This window comes from Chinchilla lanigera, unplaced genomic scaffold, assembly GCF_000276665.1.
Source record: "Chinchilla lanigera isolate Chin_1 unplaced genomic scaffold, ChiLan1.0 scaffold00121, whole genome shotgun sequence".
Classification (NCBI taxonomy): domain Eukaryota; kingdom Metazoa; phylum Chordata; class Mammalia; order Rodentia; family Chinchillidae; genus Chinchilla; species Chinchilla lanigera.
In genome coordinates, this window is record NW_004955522.1 from 1,061,564 (window position 1) to 1,086,076 (window position 24,513).

Genomic DNA, 24,513 nt, shown 5'->3' on the forward strand with positions numbered 1-24,513 from the left:
ATATGGTTTATATGTGATATAATTTAAAGTCGTGCTTCTACGATTCAGTCCACAGACCACACATGTGGCTGACTCCATAAGATCATAACGGAGCTGAGCGATTCCTAGTACCTGATGGCATCATGGCTGTCGAGACATCATAGCACCATGCATTGCTCACACATCTCTGAAGAAGCTGACGCAAATAAATACACTGTGATGCAGTCAGAAAATTAGGGTACCTACAATAATGCATGGTGCTTAATATGCGATCATCATAATAAATGGCCAGATTACTAGTTTCTGTATCTACTGTCCCACATGTATGGAAAGGGCATTCACTGAAAGCAGTGTGTAGTGCTGCTCGGGCAGTAGCCACGCACAGCACGTGTTCACCGCATCACCCAAATACACCAAGAGGCCGTGTGAGGGAGGGGCAGATGTGATCTAGGTCTGTGCAGGTACACTACACGCTGCAGTGCTCACACAATGATAAAATCATCCAGTGATGAAACCACCTAGTGGCACACTTCTCAGGACGTACCCCTTCACTACTTGTGCACGACTGGCTCCGAGTTACTGAGGTTATTTATAGCATCTCTTTTTCTTTTCTTACCATGTGCACTTTGCTCTTTACACTGAAAGTTCTGTTTCGGTCAGAGGTGGCGTATGTTAATTAAACCTACACTTTAAAGGAGAAAGGGGAACTCTCCCACATGGTTGGTGGGAGAACAAATCACTACAGCTACTATGGAGAACAGTATGTAGGTTCCTCAGAAAAGTAGAGATAGAATTGCCATGTGATCCAGCAACCCCACTGCTGGGTATCTGCCCAAAGCAACTGAGACAGTGGGTTGAAAAGACACCTGTACCTACACATTTATTGTAGCCTTATTCACAACTTCTTTTTTTAAAAATTTACTTTAAAAATAAAAGAAGGAAACATATTAACAAACAGACATCCATTCACAAAATAGCATAAGAACAATACAAGCAATACAGAGTTACAGACAAAGTGGAAGGAAATTAACAATGGTTGTTGTATTACATATTGATATCTTCAAAGTGGTTTCTTAGGAAAACAAATAGAGATATGCAAGATTGATCAAATAATTAATCATTAACTGTTCCTTTCAGTAAAGTGATAGAAGTCAGTAGTACAACTATGTTAGCTATCCTATATGTACATACCTACATAATTTCCCCTTCTTTCTTTTCTCTTTTCCCTCACCCCAGTTGCTCTTTACACTAAATCTATTGGAAGAGAAAGTAAATAAAAATCTTGAGGACATAGGGATAGGCAGAGAGTTCATGAGCAAAAACCAAATCGCACGTGAAATACTTCAAAGAATCAACAACTGGGATCTCATCCTACTGAAAAGTTTCTGCACATCTAAAGAAATCACCAGCAGGGTAAAAAGAAAACCCACAAATTGGGAAAAATTTTAGCTGACTGTGCCTCAGACAAAGGTCTTCTATGTAGACCATATAGCGAATTAAAAAACATCAGGCACTCAATTTCAAAGACCCAATGCAAAAATGGGCAGCTGAGATGAACACATACTTCTCAGAGAAAGAAACACAACTTCAAAGATACAGAACGAGCCTAGGTGTCCATCAGTGGGTAAATGGATAAAGAAAATGTGTTGCATTTGCAAACTCGCACATTAGTTAGCCAAAAATTAGTGAAATTCTGTCATTTGCAGCAACATAAATGGAACTGGAGGGCATAAGTGGGCACAGAAGGCAAGAACCACATGATTTCATTTATGTAGAAGCTAGAAAGTGAATCTCAAAGAAGTAGAGAACAGAACTGTGGCCACCAGCCTCTAGAAAGCAGCGTGGGGGTGGGATGGAGAGAGGGTGATTCACTGGAACAGCGGTGCAGTTGGTAGGAGGAGTAACTCCTACTATTCTACTGCACAGTATGGTAACGATAGTTGACAATAATTAAGAAAATATTTCAAACTTGCTTGTAGTGAGGATTTTGAAGGTTCCCAATGCAAAGAAATGATACATGTGTGAGGTGATAGGCATGTCACTTACCCTGATCCAATCATCATGCATTGTGTACCTGTATTGAAATATGGACAACACTACACGTCAGTTAAAATGGAGGTAATTTTTTAAGCCTCTGCATTATTCCATCTCTGCAGTACTAAAGGATGTGCCATGTGGGTGGAGAGGGCAGCCCCAAGACGTGGAACTCGCCCAGTTTCTCACGCATCCATTTAACAAGCTTCAGCACACATCTGCTGCATGCCCTGCCCTGTGTGGGCTCTCGGGGGGGCAGGGGGGGGTGGGCGGGCAGAGCCAGTTGAGGGACAGTCCCTGTGGCTTACCAGGGGGCTGCAGGGAAGCCCAGGAGGCTACAGTGGCTGCTGTCCTGAGAGAAGTGCCCATAGGGCTGTGGAGGTGCCTGGAATGTTGGAAAAGTTTCCTGGAAGAGAAAGAGCAGGCACTCATGCCTCCCAGCCGGCCAGCGCAGCAGTAAGAAGTGAAGCAGACTACGCTCTGACTCTGTAGCCTTGGGCCAGGCCCCTCCTGTCAACCTCAGCCTCTTCCTCAGGAAAAGGAGGTCAAAGGCTAGTGCTGAGAGAGCCATCAGAGGAGGGCTTCTGGCACCAGGCCCACAGAAAACGCTCAACAGCGGCTCAAGTTCCACAGCCTTGTAAAGAGAAGACACTGGGAAAGTGGAGGGGAAGAGGTGAACAAGGCAGGGGGGGTCGGGTCACAGGGCCATTGCTGTGGACAGAATAAAGGGTGTGCACTTTACTCAGAAAGCTGTGAGAAGCCTTGACATTTTGATGTTTTAAGCAAAGAATGAAATGCTTAGTGTTGTGTTTGGGAAATGCTACTCTGACCCCAGGAGGACACCCTTGGAAGAGCGGTGTCATAATCCAGGGGAGAAAATATGGCCACCCAGATCAAGAAGGGACAGTCACAAGAGATGTTGAGGAAAAAGAAAGAACATGTTGGGTGCCTGGCTGGTGGTGGGGTGAGGGCAGTGGAGGGAGGCGATGGGTGATCCCCAGGGTCCTGGCTTTGGTGGTTGAACAGTTCGCTCTAGTTCCCAGAAGAAGGGAAAGCATGGGAGAAATACACAGGTTAAATTGTGTTCCTTCCAAAAGCCCTATCTAACCCTCAGAATGGGACTGTACATGAAGATAGTATTTGTCAGCGTTCCATTTCTATAACAAATACCTGAGATAAATCAACCTACAAAGAGGAAGGATTTATTTGTCTTTCAGTTTTAGATGCTTGCAGCCTATGATAAATTAGCTCTGTTGTCTTGGGGCCTGTGATCAAGCAGTTTGTCCAGACCAGACATGGTAGAGTGAAGCTGCTCACCTAATGGTGACCAGGAGGCAAAGACAGAGAGGAGGGGCTGGCGTCCTGTTGGCCCCTTTAAGAGCACGCCCCATAAGCTGAAAACTCCCACTGCTTGGAGATCTCACAAGCTCCTAATAGCGTCACAGGATGGAACAAATCCCCAGCACACGATCAGAGGCTTTGGAGGATCATTTAAGATCCAAGGTATAGCAGAATCTTTTCAGAAGTAAACAGTTAAAGTGAGGTCACTAGGGTGGATCTTACTCCAGTGTAACTTCATTACAAGGGTAAAATTTGGACATGAGAAATAGATGTGAGAGAAGATGATGTAAGGAGATGGAGAATAAGGCTACCAATAAGCTTAGGAGAAAGGTCTGGAACAGATCCTTCCCTTGCTCCCCTCAGAAGGAACCAACCGTGCTAGAGCCCTGATTTTGGATTGCAAGTCCCAGACTGTCACAGAAAGTGAAGCACCATGCTAGTTGCATAAGCCACCCCCTTGTGGTATTTCATTACAACAGCCCTAGCAAACTAATTCAACTCTTTTGAAGATGCTCATCAGTTATGCTTTGGGTCAGTTGAGTTTGATGTGTGGTTTTGACCAGGTGGAGACAGATGCCCAAATGGTAGTTACACATGCAAATCCAGGACTCGGTGAGTGGCGTGACCAAATGACAGAGGTGTGCCCACAGTTTCTGACCCCCTGCATTTGAGAACGGTCAAATGAATGAAGGTCATGTTGCCTAAGGACAGAGGGCAAAAGGGTCTGTGAGGCTACTGAGATTATCCTAACTTTCTAGTCCAGATCTAATATGGTTAGCTTAATCCTATCACAAAGCTCCAACCGTGGCTTAGATGAAGCTAGTGAATTTTAACTACTTGTTGCTTTGTTTGCTGATATTTGCACTCACTATGAAAGATAGGACCATCTTTGTTCTGTAAAATCTGGGATAAAAAGTTAAATATCAAAGCTATTCTTAGAATGGAGAATGGGAGCCTATGTAGAGTCTTAGGGTCACACCCATGTTCTGAAACATTGACCTCCGAGGGAATGTGCCAGTGACATGTCTATTTTAGGCAGCAGCGGAAAACTCTGTGTAGCTTAAAATGTTAAAATCAGCAGACAGTGTGGCATAATAGGAAATGGCAATCAGGGGAGTCAGGAGGCCTTGCTCTGAAAGTGACTGATGTGCTTCCTAAAGTTGTGACCTTTTCCTTTCTGGGTGCCCTTTCTCTCATCTGTAAGACAGTGATGGGGAGCAGATGATCTTCCAACTCTGACATTCTAAGAGTCTCTCCATGTTGCCAGTAATTGCAACTGGTGATAACATTTCAATAAATTGACCTGCCAACCTGAATTATCCACCAACCTGAAGACATGAAAATAGGATGGTGGGCAGAAATGTACATCATGGATGACTTTGGGAGAATAATTTCCCTCCTTAACATGGCAAGTGGGATGCTGGAAAGAGACAGGGATTTTAGAATGCATCTTAATTATGGGCAAATTGGCTTTTGGTAGAAGGTTGCTGAGTACGTGTGGCTGTGATATTTTGTCTGATGATTTAGATTTCAACCATATTGAAAAAGGATACAGAAAACCATCCACTCCTAAATGCATTTGTAATTTCTCCCTGGGCCATTTAGTATTTAAAATTCGTGTTGCCCTTTACTTGATATGTCTGGACATCTCAACCCTGGGTATAGTATGCCCCTCGATGGTGGAAGAAAATTAAGATTTATTAAGTATCACATTTTGTACCAGGTCCTTGCCCTGCATTAGATAATACCTCATTTAACATCTCCCTGTAGCAGATGCTGTGGCCACACAGTATTTGCTCTGCACTCTACATCTTGGAAGCTGTTTCCTGGAGGCTTCCGTCTGGCCATAGGGTCACACCCAGCCCACGAAGATGGGCCAGAGGTGCTCATGAGTTGCTGCAGCAGCAGTCTTCAGTCAGTGTTGGGTGGGACGTGTTGGATGAATACTCCAGCTTCTTCATCCCTTCGCTGGGATGAGCCTTGGGCCCATTCTACACTTGCTTACACTCCTCTGAAGCATGAAACTGCAGTGTTCCCTGGTGGATCTGGGCTTGAAAACACACCCTTCATTGACCACCTTCTTCAATGGTCTCAGTACCATGTTATTTTCTGAGATCATCATCCAGATAAGTGCTTACATTCAAATGTCTGTCTCAGGGTCTGCTTCTGGGAGATCCCAACTCAGACGTTCCCCGGCGGAGCACGTAGCATCATTGCCAATTTATAGCTCTGTGTGTGTAACTGATAGTGGAGGCTTGGTGCTGGGGTTTGTCTGACCCTCACTGACTTTCCTCTACACCAGTGATTTTCAGCCAGTCAGGTTTAGTCCTCCAGACCACACCTGGATGCATTTTTTGGTTGTCGCAGCTAGGAGAGGTAAGGTGCTACTTGCATCTCCCAGGTAGAGGCCAAGGAGGATACTCAGCAACTTACAAAGCACAGTTTAGCTGCTAGGACAAGACTAATCCAATCTAAAAATGCCAGTAGCACCAAGGTTAAGAAATCTCTGCACTTAGTGGGATGGGTTGCTAGACAACTAATGCCACCTTGACCTCTGTCATATGTCATACAATACTTCATTTAACATGGCAGCTCTCGAATATGACCGGCCTGTTTGTATGTCATTTCCAGGGCCAAGCTGTGGCTCAGCTGTGTTGCACTGTCCCCAATGTGACTGTCTTTGGGACGGCTTCTACTTTCAAGCATGAAGCAATCAAAGACTCTGTGACCCACCTCTTTGACAGAAATGCAGACTATGTGCAAGAAGTGAAAAGGTAAGAGGTCTGCTCCACAAGCACCGGCTTGGCTCTTGCTTGGCTCTCAGAGAATGATTACATTCATTTAAAGGATGGCTAATGAAGTAATAAGAGTTAACCTATATTGTAGGCTTAGCAGTATAGCTCTGTGCCCAAAGCTTCACGTGTTATCTTATCGGATCCTCTCAACAACACTATTAGTATTCCCAAGGAACAAAGCCATTAAGGAACTCATAGAAATAATGTGTTAAAAGTTACCCTGGCTGTCACTATACTGTCTTCACACATAGAAGGTTACTTCTCGTCCATTCCCACTGCAACCCAAGGCAGATGTTGGGTAGATAATCTTCTGTAAAGAGACTCACAGACCCAGGATGATTTCATCTAATGGTTCTATCATGGTATTGGGTCTTATGGTCCTTTGTTTCTAGATGACAGACAGGAGGGGCTGGGGATTTAGCTCAGCGACAAAGCGCCTGCCTGGCAAGCGCAAGGTCGTGAGTTCGGTTCCCGGTACCGGAGGGGGGAAAAAAAAAAAATCTAGATGACAGACAGGAAAAGACCCTGAAGGGTCATGAGTGGGAGGTTTTCATGGGTCAGACATGCTCAAACTGGGTTTCTGGTACTTTGGTCCTTGGCATATGTTACTAAAAGTAAATAGGAAATATACAGGCCTGGCACAGGTAGGAGGTGGTGGGGCTGGATTGAAGCCAGGCATCTGGACTTGGAAGCCAGTGCTTTCACTGTACAGAGTGCTTCTTTGAAAGGTGAGGCTTATGCTGAGGAAGAAGGGGACTGTGTGCAGGGGACTGCGCTTGGAAGGGAGTCCTGGGCACATGTTCAGGAACTGGAGGGCCTCAGGGACTTGGAGAGATGCAGAAAAGCTTATCAGGGTGCAAGAGGGGTGTGTGGTTATCTGATGTAGCCATGGATATTATCAAAAGACCACTGGGGAGGAGAGGGCAGGAGGGACATGAGATAATGTGGGCAAGGAGACAGGTGTCACGTACATATAAAGACCACACAACTTAGAAAGGTGGAATCCAAGTTGTGGGTAACCAAAAGCTCCTGAAGGACAAATGTGGTGACAGGAGCAGATTTGGGCCTTGAACGATCACTGGAGGCATGTAGAGTGAAAGCAGGCAGGGTGGTCACTCTGCTGGCAGTCCTAATCTCCTGGGGCAGTGTTGGTTTATAACCTGATCCCCATCCCGCCTGTGATCCCGAAGCTATCGGTCGTGGCCAGGTGTGTGTGTCAACTCGGAATCAGATGGGAAACGCAGCTGCCAGCAGGATGCCAGATGATTTGTGTGTCTCGCTCCAGCTGCTGCTCAGCGTTCCGGGCTCATTCCCAGGGCCCGCTGTGCTCATAGCTCCAGGAGGGACTCCGAGGTGGCAAAGGAGCCACTGTCTCTGCATTTCCACTTTCCAGCTCTCCCTGTAAGGTTCAAATGTATGAAGTCTCCTAGGCAGCATCCTCGTAAGGAAACAATTTTCTCCACATCACAAATTAAGGCAGGGAAATGAAAGACCAGAGGATGGGAGAGCTGGTTGTGTGGGGAGATCAGCGTAGACCAGATTTGGTGAAACTTAGGAGGCTTCTTGGAAAATCCATGAGGACTGAATTTTCGGGTTTGTTTTCAGCATTTTAAATGGAGAGATTTGTTTATAATTTAAGATTGTCCCCATATTTCCAGCAGGACATCAAATGAGAGCTTTGAAACTAGATTCAGGAGCTGGCCTCATTTCTGAGATGCTTAGAGATCACAGGGGGAATGTTAAGGACTCCTCTTTGTCCAGGGCCACCGCTCCCAAGGAGTGCTTCATAGTTTGAACTGGAGTCTCTCGAGCTACGGCTTGCAGAATGAACTCAAGCTACCATTGCCCCCTTCCATGATCTTTTCCCTCATCCCCTCATGAGATGTTCCTGCCAGGATCATTTCGTTATTCATGGACCTTCTTCATACCTCTGAGCTGAGTGTCTGGGAGGGGCTGGCTGCCGTGCCGTGGAGGGAGACCAGCAATGATGCCCTTAAGACTCATTGTCCTCATGGAGCTTGAGTCTCGTTAGGGGGGAAGGGACAAAAAATAAACCTATAAAGGGAAGTAACTGCTTTACGTGTTCGCTGGGCACTCTGGTGGAGTAGATTACAGTGCTGCATACAGCTGCAGAAGGGGCAGTCAGACATGGAAATGAGCACGGATGACATGAGCCGGGGGTGGAGGTGAGAAGTTGGCAGGGAAGGGCGTTTCTGAGTAGGGGAGGAGCATGTGCTTAGGAACCTGAAAGAGGCCCGGGTGGACAGGCAGTAGGTTGTGTTGGTATAAGAAGAGGGTAGGGAGCAGACGTGCTCTGAGAAAGTGGCATCCCATAGCCAGGTGCTTCTGCCCTCCCTGTCTTCATCTCCCATGTCATCTCCTCGCTGCCCTTGGCCTGCTCCTTTGCCTGAGAACCAGCGGTGTCTACCCAGATCAGAAGAAGCATAGGGCAGCAGCACCTGAGACCCAGCTCCCCACCACCTCCCTGCACGTGTGACTACTAACAGTTCACTATGGTTGTAAGGGGAGACCCTGCAGTTAGGCTAAAAATGACCAGAAAGCCGTCAATATGGTGAGAGTCTCTCTCCGGTCCTCCTGCTGGCAGGAAACGGCCCCAAGTCAGGTCAACACTGCAGCCACTGAGCTGCGTGCTTTGGAACCCAGCACTGCTCCTGAGCCATGATGAGAGCACATCAGCAAGATATAGCCTTGTCTATAATAGTGGAAATTCAGAGCCAGCCTCCGGCACCAGTGGAAGAGAAGCAGTGCTATAGATTAGGCTACACCCATGTGCTTAAGTATTACACAGCCATACAATTTTTTATGTTCTGATCGATTTTGTATGCTTGTGTCTGGTGGTCTGAGCAACTGATTTGAAGGTAACAATATGCGATGGAATTGCAATGGTGAACTCTGAGTATGACTATCTTGTCTAGTGATACTCTGTATTATCTCTAATGTTTTACTGAAGAATTATTTTCTTATTCCCTTTAATGGTTTGAGCAGTCTTTCATTCTTACATCTGGTAATCTGAGCAGTGTAGTTGAGGATAGTGATATGCAATGTAACAACCACTGTTGATTCGTATTATTTTGTCTTTAGACCCTGTATCACTTTGAATGTTCTTGCTCTGATTTGTTTATGTCCGTGATACTGGTATGCCGCTACTGTTCTATTTTGTTTGTTTGTTTGTTTCTCATTTGCTACTGTCTTTAAAATAAAAAATAAATTAAAAAGTACTATGCAGCCACTAAAAAAATGATAATTATGAAGAGTGTGTCACAAAATGAAAAAGCACCCATGGCAGCAGATTGAGGGAAGATGGCAGAATGCCAGGTTCCATCTACGCTGGAGTCACAGCTTTGCACAAAATCTCAGTGCATATAGATATAAAATGAAAGGAAATATCCAGGCACTAACAAGCAATGGAAGTGACGGACGGAGTGGTCCATTCCCCTGCAGTGTTTGATCAAAGATACGGTTACACTAGTATGTGTAAGATGAACTAGAAAAAAGGCATAACATGAAATTCCTCTAGATGAAAAGCCTCTTACAAACAAGTCAGCAAACCTCTTCTGAATGCACTGTCAGCCTTGAGCCAGGAATGGAAAGGGAGTAGAGGGAAAATATTGATGATACAGATTTTACCTTTACATCAGTTCCTTTCTCTGTGTTTGGGAAGGGACAAAGAGAGAACTACAAGTAAAATCAAGCAAGAGTTAGAAACCTTGAGTTATGGGCTCCTGACAGTAAAGGCTTCAGAAGCACGGCAGAGAGAAGGGTCAGAGAGAATGTCCAGATGGATGGCTCCGAGGGGACATGACAGGGAGGAAGGCTGTCACGGTGGGAGAAAGGGAGAGAATTCCAGGCAAGGAGAGTTTGGGGAGGGTGAGAAAGATACGGGCAGCCCGCTGTGCTGGTCTCTTCCCACTCTGCTAAGACTTTGGGGAGGCACCTTACATGTACCTCACACAAAATGCCCCATTATACGGATGAGGAAACTGAGACCAAGGATCAGATTTGGCCTTAGGTGTGCGATTCTGTGAAGAGTTCTGTCAAACTTTTCTTGGCTTACTAAAGAAGCCAAGAAAGCTTTTGGGGACAGAAGGTGTGTTTGTCACCCTGCGCATGGTTCCACAGTGGGCAACTTATGTCACAGGTGTGGAATTGCACACCTTAGTATATGCAGTTCATGACACATCAGTTACTCGCATATTTCAATAAAGCTTAAAATGCCTTTTAAAAACTTAAACTTCATATGATGGGAAATGGTCCACATATTATCTCAGGCTTTATTTCCATTCATTCATTCATTCAGATATGATTGATGCCTTCACATGAGCTACCCAGGCACCAAAGTGAGCAAGACACACATGTCCCCGTGTCCTGAAGTGTCCAAACCGGTAGAGACAGATCATGAAATGAGCAACTGCACGACAGGGAGATTAAGCCCTTGTAGGAGAGCACAGGGCATGTGGACAACTCAACAGACAACATCTGCATGGAACCCATAGGGCGTGGAGGGGCTTATTCTTGGCCCTTTCAGATCCTCTGAATGGACACTGTCCCTGTTTTTCAAGGAGGAAGCCAAGGCACAGCCTGGTTAAGTCAGGCCTGCGTGTGGTGGGACCGAACCCCACTGATGCTGGTCTGGAGCTCGTGGTCTTTCTACCACACACAATCCTTCTCCCTAAGGCAGTGGGCGTGGCTCAGCCCAGAGCCAGTAAGGAAGCTCCCTGTGTGAAAGCCCGGAGGAGTATGAGAGGGTGGGTGGTGCCGCTGGGCTAGATCAGGGCTTTACTACGGATATTTGGGGCAGGCAGGGTCATTCTGTTGTAGGAGGCTGTCCTGTGTGTTGCAGAATGTTTAGCAGCAGCCTAGCTCACTATTCATTATGTAGTTACCCCTGCTTGCCTCCCAAGGCTTAGCAATGCAAAATATCTCCAGACATTACCCGTGGGGAGGTGTAAGCAGAGCCCCTGCTGATTAAAAACCACTGTAATGATGAGTGTTTGAGACCATGGATTTGCTAATTACCCTGATTTACTCATGACAAGGTATAGTGTATCAAAATATCACACTGTACCCCGTACATGTGTACAATTACTGAGTATCACTGGGGAGTTTAAAGCAGTAACACAGAACCACTCTGAAGGATTTCAAGGGGGTTACAATTGGATGATGTCAGAAAGTAAGCGGTCCTTTGCAGATCGGAAGCAGAGAAGCACTGTTAGGAAACACAAGTTTGTGAAAAACTGGGCCGGCCACAGCATGTGGGCTGAGTGGATGGGGGCCTCCAACATCAGGGAGAGAAGAAAGAGAGAGGTAAGCAAGGGGCGGAGCTGCTGAGGAGTCTGCAGGAGCAGACACAGTGACTGATGACTGTGGAGAGTCGTACAAGATGAGACTAGGACTTATTTCCTCTTGGTCGTTCTTAGACAGTGGCATGAGAAACTGTGATGACATCCTGCAGACAGGATAAGCACACCATGAGAGTGCGCCCTCCAGGGAGAATTGGGGCTACCCCCTCCCCAGCACTTGCCCAGTGACTGCTATGAGCTGACTGGAAATTGAGGAGACAGCGAGGAGACCCAGACCCAGGTTAAGGAGCACAAAGCTCGTGAGGAAAGAATCTCATTCCCAGTGGAGTGATCTGCTACTCGCTCAGATGACTTGAGTCTACAGATCCTGGTCAAAGATGAGGCTGAGGGGTGCAACCTCGGACAAATCAGCGATCATCTGGCTTCTTGCTCCTCTGCACCCTCCATGCCTAGCACAATGCCGGCATGCGGTAGGTGCTTATTAATATACTAGTGGAGGTGGATGAGAATCCACCCACCTGGAGAGAAGAGAAAGGCAAAGATCCAGAAGGGATTCCTGGAGGAAGTACTCAAGGGATCCATCGTAGTAAATATTTACTGGGAGGTCCGTGCATCAGCTGTGTACCTGGCACCTGTGAGAAGCCTAGTGTGTGCTCATGATGGTTAAAGCTATGGCACCAGTGAGTTCTCAGGGAAAAAGGAACTCAAAAAGAGAAGGCTGAGCAGACAGCCAAGGATCCAACTGGAAATCAAACCCACAGCAAAGAGAAATTCATTCCTTGGCAAGGTCAAAGGATTTCTCTCCCTGTCGCCACTGGAGAGAAATTCTTCCCTGGTCCATGTGGGTGGGGAGCAGAGAGGCAGCATTCAGAGCAGAAGTCCAGGGCTGAGGACAAAGCAGGGACAGACACCAAGGCCTTGAATCAGTAATTCCAACAGATCTTGCTGAATGTGGTCCAGAGGGTTCCTGAGTTGGGCTCTTTGGTTTTAAATCCGTAGATATGGATGCAAGCAGGAGACAGCAGACCGGAAACCCCCGCCTTGACTCTGCCCTCCACCCGACTCTTAGATAATTACTACACCTATGCACCAGGATGTCCTTGCACCTCGTACAAGCTGTCACCTTAGGATCCATTTATGATGGAAAAGGGAGGGAGCGCTTTTTAATTTTGAAACTCTGACCTGAAGGAACATTTCTACCCTCAAAAGGAGCGATGGCTTCTTCGACAATTGGACAGAAATGCCGACATCCTCACCCTGCAGACTGCGGCAGTGACATCTGCCTCTGCTTAGCTTCTCCCACCTTCTCTCCACCCCAGACCTTCAAACAGGTGCAGTGACAGCTGGAGGGATTCAGTGGGGCTTCTCTGACCCTCAGCTGTGTGCAGCCCTGTGGCTCGGCTGTGGAAATGCCAAGAGAGAGGCACGAGGAAGGCGGGTGCCTGAGCACACAGGAAGTCTCAGTCTTTTCCCGCGGGAGCACAGTAGAGCAACTCCTGGCTTTACTCAGCCGCCCCTGGCAGCCCACATGGCCTAGAGGGGACAGTGGTGGCCCTCCTAGGCTGGCCACAGCTCACCCTGTGGAACCCTTCTCTGATTCTGTGGCTCCCGCCTGGTTTCTGGGTGTGAACAGATCAACCTCAGGTCCTCCTGCTCTCTCTGCTGGGAGCCCTGTGTAAGTCACTGAGTCTCAGCTTCTTCTTTCATCCAGAGGGGATGATGATAGCCCCGGAGTCACAGGCTTGCACGAGGCGTGAATGGAATGAGCCTGCCTGGGGACTTCTCAGCCCTGTGCCTGGGACCTGGCAGGTGCTCAGGAGTGTGAAACATGCTGGCCCAGATGGACCAGGGTATCCAGCTTGGCTCTGCTGGTTTCTGGGTTCAGGCTTCCACACAAGGCTGTTTAGATCAGTGGGTTTTTTTGTTGAGGTTCTGTGTACTCTTTCTTTTCAATCCCTTTTTCCAACCAAAAGATCCTCTTCAGCTGGGCCATTCTGACAAAAGGTAATAAAAGCTGCGAGTGCATCCAATGACGGTCATGAACTGGGCTCTAAACTCCACCTGTATCTATCCCTCCAGACGTCCCCAACTGTAGCTCACCATCATCCCCTTTGTGAGGGAGGAAATCGAGGCACGGACTTTACCTCCCCTGAGGTCACACAGCACATAAGTGCTTCCAGCTGCGATAAAATTCATGATTTTAAGCTCCCTGCCCCTACCTGCCTACCTCCATATCAGCCAGTCTCTGAGTCCTTCTGGAAGGACATAAGCACCAGGATTCCTTGTGGCCATCGTCGGTGTCCCAAAGCATTGACCAGCCCAGGGGTCACACTGGTATTCTCTTCTCTGGGAAATGCCTTCTGTAGTCACTTGGCCATTTCTTGCTCATCCATCCACATCACACAGGACATCACTTCCCAAGCTCCTGAGCTGCTGTATGGGAGCAGCGGTCTGTGTCTATCTTTACCCCTGTCTCCCTGTCTTAGTATTTTTGTGCTGCCATAATAGGATACCACAGGCTGGGTGATGGAGAGTGATCAGAGATTTTTCTGCTTATAGTTCTGGAGCCTGAAGACAAAGATCAAGGCACCAGCAGGTTGGACATCTGATAAAGGCCTTATCTTCACTTGCAAGGTGGCTTTTTGAACACTGTAGCCTCCAGAGAGAGGAACAGTTATGGCAGAACAGAAGCATAGCAAAACAGGAACCAATGTGGGCATGGTGGCACATGCCTGTAATCCCAGCACTTGAGAGGTGGAAGTAGGATTGCCATGACTTCAAGGCCAGCCTCAGCTACATAGTGAGTTCAAGACCAGCTTGCACTACACAGCAAAACCTTGTGTTTAAACAAAAAAGACAGGGACCAGGAGGGAGCTAGACCTGCCCTTTTTAAAGATGCCTATTTCCATGGTAATAAACCCATATCTGTGATGCCAGCATCAATCCATTCATAACAGCAGAGTCCTGATGGCCTAACCACTGCTCAAAGTTCCACCGCTTAGCGCTATTGTAATGATGATTAAGCATCCAACCCATGAAGGGTGTCGGGGGTGGGCATTCAAACCACAGCACTCCCCTGGGGCCCACAGACTCCTGGATTAGGGTGAACTGGGACCTTTGTGTCCAGCATGAAGCAAGCACCCAGCAAATAGTTGTCAGTGGCTGAAAGTTTAAGACACATGTGTGTGACCCTGACCTGGGCCTCTCCTATAATCTGATGGGGTGGGGGAGCTCTCTGGAAAATAGAAATGGCTTAACCTCAATGTTAGCAATCATGTGGTCCAACTCTGGATGTACACATATTTAAGATGAAATTTAATCGTAAATCTATTGACTAAACTCAATAGACTGCTCCCCAGAGCTGCCTGTGAAGGTGATACTTCCTTCATGACATAGGCTTAAAGGGTTATGAAGTCTTCAGTTCAGAGTGGTGAAAAGACCATCCGTTTTGGAGTTAAACTAAACCTACGGTTGAATTCCAGCTGGGCCTATTACATAAGCTTGGGCAAGGTGGCTCCATCTGTAAACCTCAGTTTCTGCATCAGAAAAGTGAAGTTCAGAGTCTAGCCTCACAGGGTCATTGTGAGGATTAATGATAAAATTGCTCTGAAATGTGAGCTCGCTTTCCAACAAGCACATAGGTACACATGTGGGATGACAGTCTGAAAGTGTTTTCTTCCACTTTTTATCCATCCCTTTAATCAAGCAATATTTGTTGGAGTCAGTGTATGTCCATGATGAAGAAAGCAATATGATAATAATGCTGAACATAACAATAAACAACACAAATATAGTCCCTAAGTCATGTTTTAGTGGAAAAGCCAGTTAATAACTAAGCAAAGAAGCAAAACAATTGTAACCTGTAATGGTGACTAAAAAGTCCTCCATATCTAGACACTGATCCATAAAGGGAAGTAAAGCAAAGATTATTTAAGTGGAGGTGGACCTGCTGCTCTTGATGAGGTAGACAACGTGGTTGGTTACAGGTCCTCCGGGGAGATGAGGTGGGTGTGAGGCCTGGTGGATGAGAAGAAGCCAACTCTAAAGCTAGCTGGGGAAAGGCTCTCCAGACAGACATCACAGCAGCCAAATTAGTATCTGAGCCTAACAGATACACATGCAGTTTCCTAGTCAGTGACATTAGGGAAACTGGAACCATGCCCATAGTACCTGGATTTCACTGGGGTTGAGTTAGAGGTTAAAAAAAATGAAGATATCTGCTAAGACAAGATGATTCTACATGTTCACAGACTTGGAAAAATATCACCCCTGTCTGAACAGAGTACAGCCAGCTTCAGTAGGGATCTCTGTGGGCAGGATGTCCCCCTTACAAGCTCCTGTTTTACAGCTCCTCCTATGTGATAGGGGCAGAAGCCCAGTAAAAATCTGTTCAGTGCATTGAATGAGGGAACCAATGGAGGTACAGCAAAATGAATAGACATCAACCAATGTTTTGTCTGCCCACTGGAGTTCAAATATAGGTTCTCTCTACCACACAGCCTTCCATCACTAAAGGAAGATTGTCTGTTTAACCCTCTTCCTTTACACATCAGTTTTAGATTGGACCTTGAAGTTAGATGAATGGAAGCTTATAAGTTGGATCAGTGTGTCTCCCTGACAGACCAATAGCCCCATGAGTATAAGAACATGTTGATTTGGATCCTGACTCTATCTCAGCACCTTGGACAGAGACTGGCGAATCACTGTTGCTTCACAAATAGGAATTGTAAACTGATTTACTGAATGATTATTCTCCGGCAAGCCTGGGCCAAACACTCTCTTCTTACATGGCTCTGCTTTACAAAGGAGAAAGCTAAGACTCAGAGAAGCTGAGTGAGGCATCAAGGTACAAACTCAGACCCTCTGACTCCAGCGTCTTTGTGCATCTATCTATGCCAGGATGGTTCCTGGCATCAGACACCAGCTAGAATCCTAGCTTGCTCCATTTTGGGGAAACTCTTACATAGAAAGTCTCTTACTGACATTGGTTGGACTTAGGACGTTCAGACTTTAAGTGTGTATGTGAAAGCAATATGCATTCAATAGAACCCACTAAATTTGATCTTTTACTGGGCTAGCAATAGGCCTCTCTCACAATGCTGGGCAAAAGCATCAAATTACAGCAGGTATAGCTGCATTCAGACCTGTATTGCTGAGCTGTGAGTTAGGTGGATTAACACATTTTCAACTCAGGATATTTTCAACTAACTCATCACCCCACAGTAAGTTGAGGATCATTTGTAGTTCGACCAGGAGGGCAAGCCTACCTCCCTGGACACTCACTGTTCCCGAGTCTGGGAGTGAAGTGATAGGACCCAATGGTTTGATCCCTCAGAGGTCATAATATCTTGCTTTGTTTTCTCACCATTTAGGATCTCTGCAGAAGGTGTGGACATCGTCTTGGATTGCCTGTGTGGGGACAACACTGGCAAAGGTCTCAGTCTTCTCAAGCCCCTGGGGACCTACATTTTATATGGTGAGTGCCACATAGAAGCAGGAAGGAGGGGCCGGGGATATAGCTCAGCAGCATAAGCACTTGCCTGGCAAGCCTAAGGTCATGAGTTCAATTCCTGGTACCTAAACAAAAACAAAAACAAAAAAATAGAGAAGCAGGAAGGAGATGGCCAGCAACAAAAATACTGTACTTGTGCCAAAGACAGCTTAAGAAAGTGAAATGTATTAATATGTTAAGCTAGTGGGATCACATGTGTGGAAGGGAGATTTTTAAAAATACATTTAACAAATTGATATTACTGTTAGTTGTTTCCATTGTCAAAGTAACTCAGATGCCTATATCCTTACAGCCTGTCATTTACAAGGGGCTGTAGCAAGGCTAAGCCAATGTAGTAATAGTGATGAGTAAAACTATTAAGGAATTTTGAGCCACAGTGGGTGGAACAGGTGGAAAATACCACTGGCTTCAAAGGAAGTTCAGGAAATAAAGGCATGAAGGACACACAGTAGGATGGAGGAGGATGGGTAGGAGGTAGGAGGCTTAGGAGGATTCTTCTCCATTGGTGATGAAAAGGCGGAGCCCAGCTCCCCTTCCTCTACACCTGTTCTGAATGTCCCATGAAGACATGCTCGGGTGGATGGAGCACATGTCTACCCCAGCTGCTCTGCCTCTGCATCCACGTCTGTGCTCTTGGGCGTGCAGGAGATTTACAGAAGGTTTGGGAGCAAGTTTTCTCCAGCAAAATGAGACTCTGTAGCATCATTCCCACTCTTCCTTTTCTTTTTTTCTACCTCAGGCCTGCAAGCTAATTTAAACATCAGCCTCCACAAGGTCAAAAAGACATATAGGAAGCCAGTTGTCATTTCCCAAAGCAAAGTGACACTCGAGTTATGATATTTGAGATTCTTGGCACCTCTGTGCCCTGTAGGTATAATAGAAATTGAGCCCTCATTCTATGTAGCTCAGTAAAAAAATACTCATTTTCCTGCTATTAGCTGAAGAGCTTATGAAAGAAATATTTCAGGGGTATAAATATCTTTTTATTATCATCAGATCATTACCACAAAAAGAGAGAGAGAGAGAGGTGAGTAAACATCCATTGCTAGAGTATTCTGATAATTTCTACTGTGGCCACGTTTTCTTAGAAGTAGATACATTATCATTATTATTATTATTATTATCATTATCATTAACAAGAGAGCCCCTGAAAGCCAGAGGACTTTGTAAGGATATAAGATATGTCTGATAAACTGCAGGTGGGCAATGTATTCATCATTACTTACCAGTTGCTAAGAGTTGTTTTTTGTCCCAGTTCTGTGATGTCATGTTGGTGAAATTTGATTTCACTATCTCACAGTTATCTAACTCATGATGTTGATTCCTTGGTTACTACATTATAGAAGTCTTGCTCTGTGATGTCAACAGAAGCAGTGATTAACTAACTTGCTACTAGTTTACGAAGGCCAAATAATTAAATTTAAAATATGCATTATTGTTTCCTTAAATCACTGTTCTCTAAGAACTTACTCTCAAGTCCTTGGGAACAAACCAGGAAAATCATTGAAAAACCTTCAACATGGTGTCTGAATGTTTGCAATACTGTTAAAAATTCTCTCATCCTCCCACCTTAGGAGCCCCAAAAGGGGTCTTTTCTCTCTGTGTGAGCGTTTTAGGGACTCTTTCTCAACTCCACCCCTACCTGCCCCTGGAAAAGTGCTTCTTCGAATTAGCAAAACTCAGTTTCTCATCTGCATAGCTCAAGTGGTTCTCACGCCTCTGCCCAAACCTCATGGGTGCTCCACATCCCATTTTCTTGGCATCTGACCCTATTTCTACCCTCATCTGTGTTCTTCTGCACTTCATTTTGTACCCCACCAAATTCCTTCCGCCTCCCCTATCACTTAGGTGACCAGCCTAGGTCAGAGCTCCAAGTCTCTCGCTTGCCTGGGAATCAGACTCAGATCCATAAAGTAGGTTCCCAGAGGAGTTCATTTCTCAGCCCCAAAGAACAGAACCAAGAAGGCATTTCAGCAGCCTATCATTTCATTCAAATATTGACCTACATCGCCCTTTCCTGCATACCCAGTTTTCTAAAGTAATGAAGCAATCACCATGATGAATGCTACTTCCTCTTTGAACCAATGACATCAAGCTAAAATAGTCACCTTGATACCCTGCTCCCATTCCCCCATTTTTCTAAAAGAATTAAATTTGCTTTTAAGATTTTTGCCACTTTAGCACCAAACAGATCTTTATTACCAAGAGATGTTGATTTTCATTGGCTTGAGTTGGGAATCTTTCATTTGCAGGTTCGTCCAACATGGTAACCGGAGAGACCAAGAGCTTCTTCAGCTTTGCAAAATCAGTAAGTGTTCTTGCACATCTAATGTGCTGTGCTGTTTGTGTGCTGTATGCTCCTCCCTCCCAAGACACTGACCCAATTTTGCTGGTTGGCAATTTGCATCATTCATTGTTAATGCAGCCTACAGCCTGGCACAGAGCAGGACCAGGACCTGGGGGACCAGTGAAACCCAAGAAAGCTTCGTTTTGATTTCTGTCGGGACTGGGTTTAGTGTTTTTAATCATGAGTCAGAAATGAACTTAGTAACAGTGCATTTTATTTGCCCCACGTGGTGGCCAGCCTTTCAGTTTGCCCACTTTCTGACCGCGTCTGTGGGGATTCCTGAGATTTCTCTGTACGCCCATTCTACTGAGTTCAAGATGCAAATAGAAAATCCCACTTCTTCAACAATCTCTGCATGTGTGATCACTTTGTCTGCCAGTGAGAAGTCTCATCTCTGGGCATTTGTCCCACTATCCACCTACTCAGATATAAATTCCCATCTAGAGCTCTGCATACTAGAATTAAATTAATCTAGGCTTATATTTTCATTTCCACACCACATAGTAAAAGACCACTGCTTCTCGCAAGGGCTGGCTTTTGTCCCCTCTACTCTCCACCCCTGGTACAACCAGAGCAGCCCTACGTGCATCACACTCTTTTCAAGCATTTTCTGAGCACCCGCTGCTTTTGACACTGCCCCAGGCAATGGGGTATCACAGTGAATGAGATGAGATGGGGGTGCATGTGGGCCTATGTAGCTCTTGTGTTCTAATGAGAGAGACAAACTGAGCATAAGTAAGACACATTAATGGCATGATGTAAATGGCCACCAAACCTCAGGAGAGGGTAAAAGCAGTTCCTGAGCTAGGAAATGGCAAAATGTGACAGAGGCCTTTGGAACAGAACGGTCAGGCTAAGCTTTAGGAAGATTAGACTTCATTGTAAGTGTGGCCTGGTGGGGCATGCAGGTGCTTCCTAAACACCAGTGCTTGCAGCCAAAAACTTCACCCACAAAGCATTCCTGAAGGCTGGAAGACCACTCCTGCCTGCACCTGTGAGACTGGAATCTAAGGGCCTCTTTTTGCACTGGGGATTTCAAGTCTGGGTCAAGGATCAATTGGATTAAAGGGTCTATGGGAGGTGCAAGAGTGGGACCTACGCAGGGATGCAGTCAGCCTCAGGTCCTTGAAGACAGGCTCTGTGCCACTCACAGCTGTTCATGCTGGGGTTACCATTAATATGCTGCCGCCGGGATGCTGTGGATATCCAAATTATGCACAATTGTAAGAACTATTTTCCTTCTCCCCTAACTCATGATCCCAGCACACACCACTAATGAAATAATTGCAGTGTGCCATGCTCATAATGCCCTTCATACTGCATAGCCCAGAGGGAGACCGGTTTTGTTTCCCAAATCAGGAGTGCCCATTATGCTTGGTAGCTGGAGGCCCCGGATGAAGGATTTCTTTCCCATCAAAGGCCTGAATCCAAGCCAGTCAGTGGGTTTGAAGTAAATTGAAGAGGGCATTGCCAAGGAGCAGAAAGATGGCTCTGCTCTGAGGGGTTCTAGAAAAAAATTCTTCTCTGTACATTTAAGAAAGGCATATTTGGAATCATACAGAGATTTCTCACTCACCACCTTTGCTACAGTCCATCTTAACAGTGCTGGGGAGTTTCTGCTGCACTCTATTAAACATTTGCTCTCAGGCCATAATGATGATGAGACAAACAGATGAGGTTCACATTTAGAGAGCAATCTGACTCCAGATTTGGAGCTCTTATTCACTAAATCAAAAACACCCCTTGGGGCTGGGGATTTAGCTCAGCGGCAAAAGCGCCTGGCTGGCAAGCGCAAGGTCATGAGTTTGGTTCCTGGTACCGGAGAAAAACCAAACAAAAACAAAAACACCCCTTTCAAATTAAGATAACGAGAATTGTCCATGGAGTACCTAGTACATCAGACACTGGTCTCAGCACATTATATATATAAACACATTTGCCATTCACAGTAGCCCCCTGACATACAGAGAGGAAAGTGACCCCAGAGAGGTTATATTCCTTGCCTAAAGTCACACAGCTAGTAAATAGCATCAGCTCTAGAATTCTGTTAACCACAAATGTGCAAGAGTTGCATATCTAGCAAGCATTCATTCCACAAACATTGCAGCCAAGCCACAAATCAAGCTGTTAACCATCTTTCTACCTTTGCTTTGTGGCAAGACTCATGGACAAATGTGTGGCTCCTTCTGAACTATGCCCTTCCCATGCACCCTTGCCAAATATATTTTGGTAAAGTATTTTGTGTATCAATGCATCCCTGTTTTCAACCTGTCTTTCCATGCTTGTTTCCCCCATGTGACTTTCCTAATCTAGGAAAGTTTGTTTGGGGGGAACTTTTTTACTTTTGTGAGCCCCCTCAATTCTTTTTGGAAAGAGGCAGAATACAAATAAGCATATTACTAACATAAATAATATGACTGTCCCAAAGTGACCCCTACATTCCTCTTTGCATTCAAAACTGATACTAAACATTTTCCCTGGTAGAACCCGCCCAGAAACTAGAAGTCTGAATATCTAGCCTATACCAGCCCCAGAGGAAAAGCCACTAAATCAGCACAGAGGAGTCGGGGAACCATTTCTGTAGGAGGCTGATGGATTAGGGGTTTATTTTGATGTCTGAAGCAGGGAGAGGAGAGACCTGAAATAAGATCGCCACATTTACCAGTTGTGTGGACCCCACTTCAGGCTTTAGTCAGCGGTTTCTCAGCTTTAGTGCTGTCGATGTTTGGGGCCAGGCTGTTCCTGGTCCTGAAAGCCATCCTGGGCATTGTAGCATGTTCAGCAACATGCCTGGCTTCTTCTGACTAGATGCCAGCAGCACCCTTCTTGCCAGTAATCAACCAGAAATACACCCCAACATTATTAAAGTCTCTGGGAGGTAAAGCTTCCCCCAGCTGAGAACCACAGCTTAGCTCCAACACTGGGCTTCAGTTCTTCACGCTGTTTTTTCTCCCTAAAGCACCCTTCCTTGCTCTTCCTTACCCAATCGTCCTACCTACCTGTCCAGGTCCAAATGTGTCCAACCCGCAGCCCAGCAGCTGCTTGCTCTTATTTTTTAAAAATGTTATGATAAAAATATTTTAAAATAAAGGAAGTTTTGTTACTTAGGTACGTTAACTGTATCGTCTCTCATCTATCATATATGGCCCAAGGCAGCTCCTCTTCACTCCATTCAACTCAGGCAAGCCGATGACCTAGGCAAGCTCTTGTCATTTTTCCCCTCTCAGGAAATCTGCTCCTGCAATCATGGGGTCACCTCCACCACCACCACCCCCAACATTTATAAACTTCCTTTGCCAGCCGCATCATCACCACCTCATGTTTTACACGTCCTTCTCCCAGAAGATGTAAGAAGCTGTGTTCTGTCTCTGTGATCAGTTGAGAAAAACAAAGCACAGATAGGTAATACCGGGGAGTAGGTTGATAAGCCAGGATCCAATTCCAGAGCTAGTGGCTTTAAACACATGCCTAATGTTTCAACTGCATATGGCCTGATACAGGGTGAGTGTCCCTTATCCAAAGTCCTTGGGGCCAGAATTGTTTTGGATTTGGGAATTTGGAGAGGGGATATTTATGCATATCTAATGATGTATCTTGGAGGCAAGACTCAATTCTAAACATGGAATTCATGTTAGTGTCATGTGCATTTTATCCACATCAGCCTAAAGATGATTTCAGACAATATTTTCAGTATATGTGCAATTTGACTGCAACATTCTTCTGTGGCATGTTGACACTCAAAAAGTTTTAGATTTGGAGCATGATGAATTTGGGGGTTAGGGACACTTGGTTTTGGGTCGTGTCTCCCACCTCCATCTTGAGCTTTGCATAGACATCTCTGTCTCTAACGATGCCCAGCAAAGACAGATACTGAAAAAGTAAAACACCAAGAACCACCTTAGGCCAGCTAGAATTTCCCCAGCTCCGCCCCCTGCCCCTTTTCCTGTAGCCAATGACATTGGCAGTGCCTCTGGTGTGACCCACTGAGGAGTCTGTAACCAGCACCGTCTCTCCTTCCAGTGGTGGCAGGTGGAGAAAGTGAACCCCATCAAGCTATTTGAAGAGAACAAAGTCATCGCGGGGTTTTCCCTCTTAAACCTGCTCTTCAAACAGGGCCGTGCAGGCCTCATTCGAGGAGTGGTGGACAGACTCCTAGGACTCTACAACCAGAAGAAGATCAAGCCCGTGGTAGACTCCTTGTGGGCCCTGGAGGAGGTAAGAGTGGGGATTTTCCTCCCCAGGCAACCTCTGCTCTTAGCCAATGCTGGTGTGGGCAACTGGGTGCCATCATGTACTAAGGACTTTCCTTTGAATTTGTTTTAACTGCGGGTCCTAACAGTCACTGTCCCCTTGGATCAGGCTTTGTGTGTAAGAAGTGTTTTAAGCTCTTCAGTGGTTTTCAAACCACTGACCTGGCTGCAAGATCTGTGCCAGTCTCCCTTCTTTCTCGGGGAGACCATGGAAAGTCGGGGGTGCGTATAATCCCTCCGGCGCATAAGAGAGTATGTACATTGTCACAGTGCCATGAATATCGTCACTTTGGGGTATAGAAAAGATCGAGGTCAGGGTTGACAATAGCTCAGAGCTGAAATGATCTGTGTGTTGTGCTGAGCTGGTGCCTTGAGCTCCTGTGAGACACTGTCTGCTGTGGCCCTGGATACTATCATTCTGCTGGATTGTTGGGTCTGGTGTTGGACTGAATGTTTTCATTATGGAAGCTGCCAAAAGTTCTGGTATTTGAAAGCATTCATTGATCATGAAAAAATTAAGGACATTGAGTGTTACTTTCAAGGATGCTGAAACGTGAGCAGGTTCTGTGGGTTCCCGTGGTACTTATGGGGGCTGTGGTCTAGATGACCCTCAGCACCAAGGAAGGATGGCTTAGGGACACATCAGGGCACTTCCTGGAGGACAAATGAAGGGTGGGGTCTGGATTCCAAGAGACTCTTTGTAAGAAACTAAGTTGGACTTCCACAACCTTGACTTTGGGAGCTGTGAAACCCCTACACAATTCTTCTTTATTTTCTTTGTGCATATTAGTTATATAGAATAATGGGATTATTTTGTATTCATACATGCAAAGAGCATACTTTGATTTTTTTTCACCCTCTCCCACTACTCTCCACCTCCTTTCTTCCTCTACTTAAGATAAAGGAACACTCTACACTGTTGGTGGGAATGTAA

General features: G+C 45.8%; 1 protein-coding gene across 1 annotated transcript in view; it reads left to right on the forward strand.

The window, feature by feature from the left end:
* Vat1l (vesicle amine transport 1-like) overlaps window positions 1-24,513 on the forward strand; it is a 161,135-nt gene that overhangs the window by 59,750 nt on the left and 76,872 nt on the right. The window contains exons 4-7 of the mRNA XM_005409340.2: window positions 5,986-6,128; window positions 16,843-16,946; window positions 19,235-19,290; window positions 23,350-23,544. Of these exons, the coding sequence (XP_005409397.1) occupies window positions 5,986-6,128; window positions 16,843-16,946; window positions 19,235-19,290; window positions 23,350-23,544 (498 nt within the window). The remainder of the gene's footprint in view (window positions 1-5,985; window positions 6,129-16,842; window positions 16,947-19,234; window positions 19,291-23,349; window positions 23,545-24,513) is intronic.